The 4,460-nt window shown below is 37.5% G+C and overlaps 1 protein-coding gene across 1 annotated transcript in view; it reads right to left on the bottom strand.

Annotated features, from left to right (window-relative positions):
• Positions 1-707: 707 nt before the first annotated feature.
• Positions 708-4,460, bottom strand: part of ALG14 (ALG14, UDP-N-acetylglucosaminyltransferase subunit) — a gene marked incomplete at its 5' end in the record, with an annotated part of 20,935 nt that continues 17,182 nt past the window's right edge. The window contains one exon of the mRNA XM_009581497.1: positions 708-1,294. Coding sequence (XP_009579792.1) covers positions 1,064-1,294 — 231 coding nt within the window. The remainder of the gene's footprint in view (positions 1,295-4,460) is intronic.

The raw sequence follows: 4,460 nt of genomic DNA on the forward strand, positions 1-4,460 counted from the left end.
TACAGATGACAGATGTGTTTATATTGCTTTATAGGTGGAACAGTGTGTAGAATTACATTTTGCCAGATGAATGTGAAATGCTACAGTAGACTTCCACACACACAGCTCCAACAAAATACCTTTTAAAAGTTGTTCCAATGTACAGAATACCATTCTCCATGACAAAATCTTAAATGCATATTGTACTGCTGAAAGTAAGGTGCTTAAAATGAGAAAACAGGATATACTGAAAGTCAAATTCACTGTATCAGGAAAAGAGAGGGAAACTCTGTTCCTTCCCTTATTACTGATAGTAACACTTTTTTTTTCTTTTCCATATTTTAGAGCCTGAACCAGTTCAATTTTCCCAAGTGACAGTTTGCTCTCTGTGATGTAAGCCTGCTAAGGATTTTTGCACATAAGCTTTGAAGAAAGTACTTCTTAAATCTGTAAGTACTGTGCCTATAGCATGACACTTGTCACCGTTTTGTTTATCTTAAGAAGTGAGCAACAATTTTCAAAAGGTGCACTACAGATTATAAGGAGAGCTTTGACAAGCCCAGAGGAAAAATGATATTGGTTTAATGCTTTGGGGGTTTTGGAAGACTGTAGAGTACAAACTGTCATGAAGCCAACTTAATATAACTGTTTCCTTTATACTCTAAGGATTCACAAGGGACTTCACTGCTAGCATACAGGAAATAAAGTCTGTTGTGCTAGAACAAGACTTTGTTTCTTACAGTTTAGAAAACTACACAAAGTTTCCGTACAGGAAATGTTACAATTCATACAAATTCCCATATTTATTTGTAGACAAAAATTGCCATTCACATAGCAGGAAAACTAGATGAAACAGAGACAGCATAGACTTACGGCCATTATGGGGTGTTGGTGAACAGACCTACATAACAGCAATAAATACAACTACACAAAAATGTACTTAAATGTAGAGAGATCTTTATTATTGTCTCCTTTTCCAGTCTAATTTCTTAACAGGAATCCTTGAAAATAAATTGCCACATGAATGCATTTCTTCAATGAGGAGCTTGCAGAGTTTATTTTAGGTAAAGCCTGTCTTCTGTTGTCACACTATTCGACCAAGATATACTGACTTGGGATATTTTTCCTTTAGATCAGGCCACTGAACGATGAAGTAATCTGAAAAGTAGTAAAGAATCTTTCCAGAGAGGGATAAAGTTTCCACACGGCAGATGCTCTCTACATACACAATGATTGCTCTCTTTATTCCTAGAAGCCCAAGAAGAAGAGCAGATATACAGATGGGAACACATGTTCCTGGTCCATTGCACAATATCTGAAAGAGATTAAACATTTTACAAAAGTAAAACATGAGTTTTTTACAAAAGTAAAACATGGTAAAGAATTAAAAGTGTGTATATTCATATAACATTACATTTACAAAAAAAATTATTTTCAAAGATACTTTAAATAACAGAACAGGCAAGTGAATAAGAAAAAAAAAAGGGGGGGGGGGGAAAAAGGAAAACTAAAGATATTATTTCAAAGTAGCTGCCAAAAAAGATCATCTTTCTTTACACGTCAAGGAGCAGAAGAGCTCTGAGATGGCACAGTTAATTTCTAGGAAGGAAGCAGAATTCCTTGACTCATGGGTATATAACTAAAACAGCTTCCAATCTCAGTCACAGCTTTGTGTTGTATCGATCATGAGATTTGTGCACAGATTAAGGCATAATAAGGCCAAAGAAGTTTAATTAAGATTACTAAACCTGCGATCCGGTTATAAACCTCTTGAACTTTGGCTTAAGTCAGCAAAACACTTAAGAGTTCAGCAAAAACGTGCTGATGAATTAGGACCTTCATCAGAATCTACTAGCTGATACGCATGACTGGATTTTTTTTCTTTTAATAAACACTAGTACATAGAAACAAGCATACAGAAGGAAGGTGTTTTCATAAATACATGTGATGTCCTTGTAGCAGAGGATCTCAAATTCACTTATAAATGTTAACAGTAAAAGAAAGTGGTCTTTCAATTTTAGACATTGGTAAACTGAAAAACAGTTTGCTTAAATGTAAAAGGTAACCAGGGTATATTAGGCACTCTACTTGGGTATCAAAATTGATTTCAGGCAAGGAATTTCTTACTAAATTTAACTACTACCATGCAATCAGCACTCTTCTGCACAGCTGGGGGTTATATGGAAATAAAGAGTGCTTTTATAAAATCATGGCCCTATATCCTATAAACTAATATTTTTTTGTTCCAAGTTCACCAGCTTGTGAAAGATATTATAGTGGTGGTGGTGGGGGAAATCAGAGTTTCTGTTTCAGCGCTGCAGCAAACATTTCAGAATGTTTCCTTCCCTGCTTTGTGGTAAGATCCCACTGATAAACTGGCTAACAGCAGCTTGCCTCTGTTAAAAGCAGCAGCAGCTTTGGCGCTACCGAGTTCCAAACTCTCTCATCTATACTTTCCTTTGCCTTTAAGATGGCCCCAGAAATCTAGCCTGAGGATGTGATGACTGTAATGCAGTGTTTTCTTACCAGAATCAACAGAATGTAATACTGTATGCAAAATTATTCTGATTTTATTGTTGATCTTATTTGAACTATTTATTCATGCAAGATGTACTGAATTTTCTGAAAGACCCTTACAAGCAAGATGCTGTACACTGTTTTAATCTTGAAATTTTAGGGTATCAACAGCCACAAATACTTGTATAAGAAAATTGCAACTGTGTAATTCTTTTATATTAGCAGTTATACAGCTAAGAAGCAAAGAAGCTGCACACATCAACTTTGCATACTTGATTTTTGAAATCAGAATATTATACTATGGTTTCAAACCTTCTGCTGAACATGATTTCAAGTAAATCCATGCTGGGACTTTAAAACCTACTCTACAATCTGCTGAGAATGAAAATCTGTTTTTTACACATTTGGCTTGGCAAGCAAGGACATAAACCAACCACACACGCTGCCTTTTAGCACTTCAAAGAAACTTTTCCATACCTGTGAAATAAACCAGGCATTTTTCCCTATTTCTTGACAAGTTTGATTAACTTGCACTGATGTTAATTGTGCTACTGGTACATGGCTACTGATATCTAAATTAAGGCATGTTTAGGTGTCTCTATTTGTAATAACATTTGTTACTGTAGTGTAAACATAGGCACAGGAAACAACTTGGAGTGTTCTCCTGTGTTTGCAGGCAAAACCCACCAGGGACCCTGCTGCAGAATCTGGTCTGTTTCAGACAAGTGCATAAGAAGCACCAAAACGGTCCAAAAAAGCTATTTACTACTTTTTTTTGTGAGTTGAATATTCAGCCTGATGACTAATTTCAGATTCAAAATTCAGCTTTAAGCAAACAGATAAAAATGTGCACTGCTGCTAAACAGAAACTCCACTTTCCCTTTCCTTTAGTAGAGCTACCTGGAGTACAAATATTGTCTCATCTTCATTGCTCCCCAAGCCCTTTTTCTGTTGCACTACAGTCCTCTCCCCTGTACTTTCCTCCATGTCTTCCGTTTCGATGTTTCTCTGTACTCTACCTAGCCCTGTGAAATGTCTCCCACCCATCCTCTCTTCCCTGGTTTTCTTTGTGATCTCTGGTATTCATCTCCCTCTGCATCCCTCTTCCCAGGTGCCCTTCCACCTGTCTTCCTTCTGGACTCATACTGGCTCTCCACTCTTTTAGCCTCCATCTACTACGAAAGCTCAACCCAGTTGTCTAAAGCAAGGAGAGAGTTTCATATTGGTGCCTTACTTCCCACAGTCTGACACAAAAAATACCAATCGCAGATATGATTTAGGTCAGGTAGACATTCTAACGTTCTCCTCAGCCCAGAAGTTGAGAATTGTAGAACAGGTTTTATAAAAAGCTGAATTATTACAATCATGGTTTTTATCAAGCCACTGTGCCATACGCTTCATCCTACTTCCCCCCTTTATTAAACTTGGCTAGGAGCTCCAGTGTTTTTGGTATTTGGTATTCTTGAGTCTAGATGCACACACAAAGGTAAATGCTAGAATAAATTCCAAACTAAGTGTACTCACAAAAGATCACGTAATGAAATGATCTGATCATAACTCATGTCCTCTGTTCTCTCCCCTTCCACACATACTGGTTCAAACAAGACAAAGCAGATGTGGCTCCATAGGATCTCTGTATGCAAAATGCCCATAAAATACTCTGACTATAGATGTCCCTATTCTAAAATGCTTAAGTTGAGGAACTGTCCCCTGGAAGAGACTCCGGTATAAACCGGCTGAAGCCAAATAGATCCCTAACTGAATCTGGAGTCGTGATCTGTAACTCAGAACTATTAATCAATCTTTCTGATCATTAAAAATTAACCTTCAGTTAACCTTCAGTGTGTGCCTAGAGACATGTCGTACCTAGAATTGGTGCAGTTGCTCATGTGTTGGAGTGGCAATTCCCCTCCAAAAATCTGGTCTGACCAGTCCTACTTACTCCCTCTCACACCGTCAGCAGG

The sequence above is a fragment of the Fulmarus glacialis genome, unplaced genomic scaffold (genome assembly GCF_000690835.1).
Source record: "Fulmarus glacialis isolate BGI_N327 unplaced genomic scaffold, ASM69083v1 scaffold10007, whole genome shotgun sequence".
NCBI classification, from domain to species: Eukaryota; Metazoa; Chordata; class Aves; order Procellariiformes; family Procellariidae; genus Fulmarus; species Fulmarus glacialis.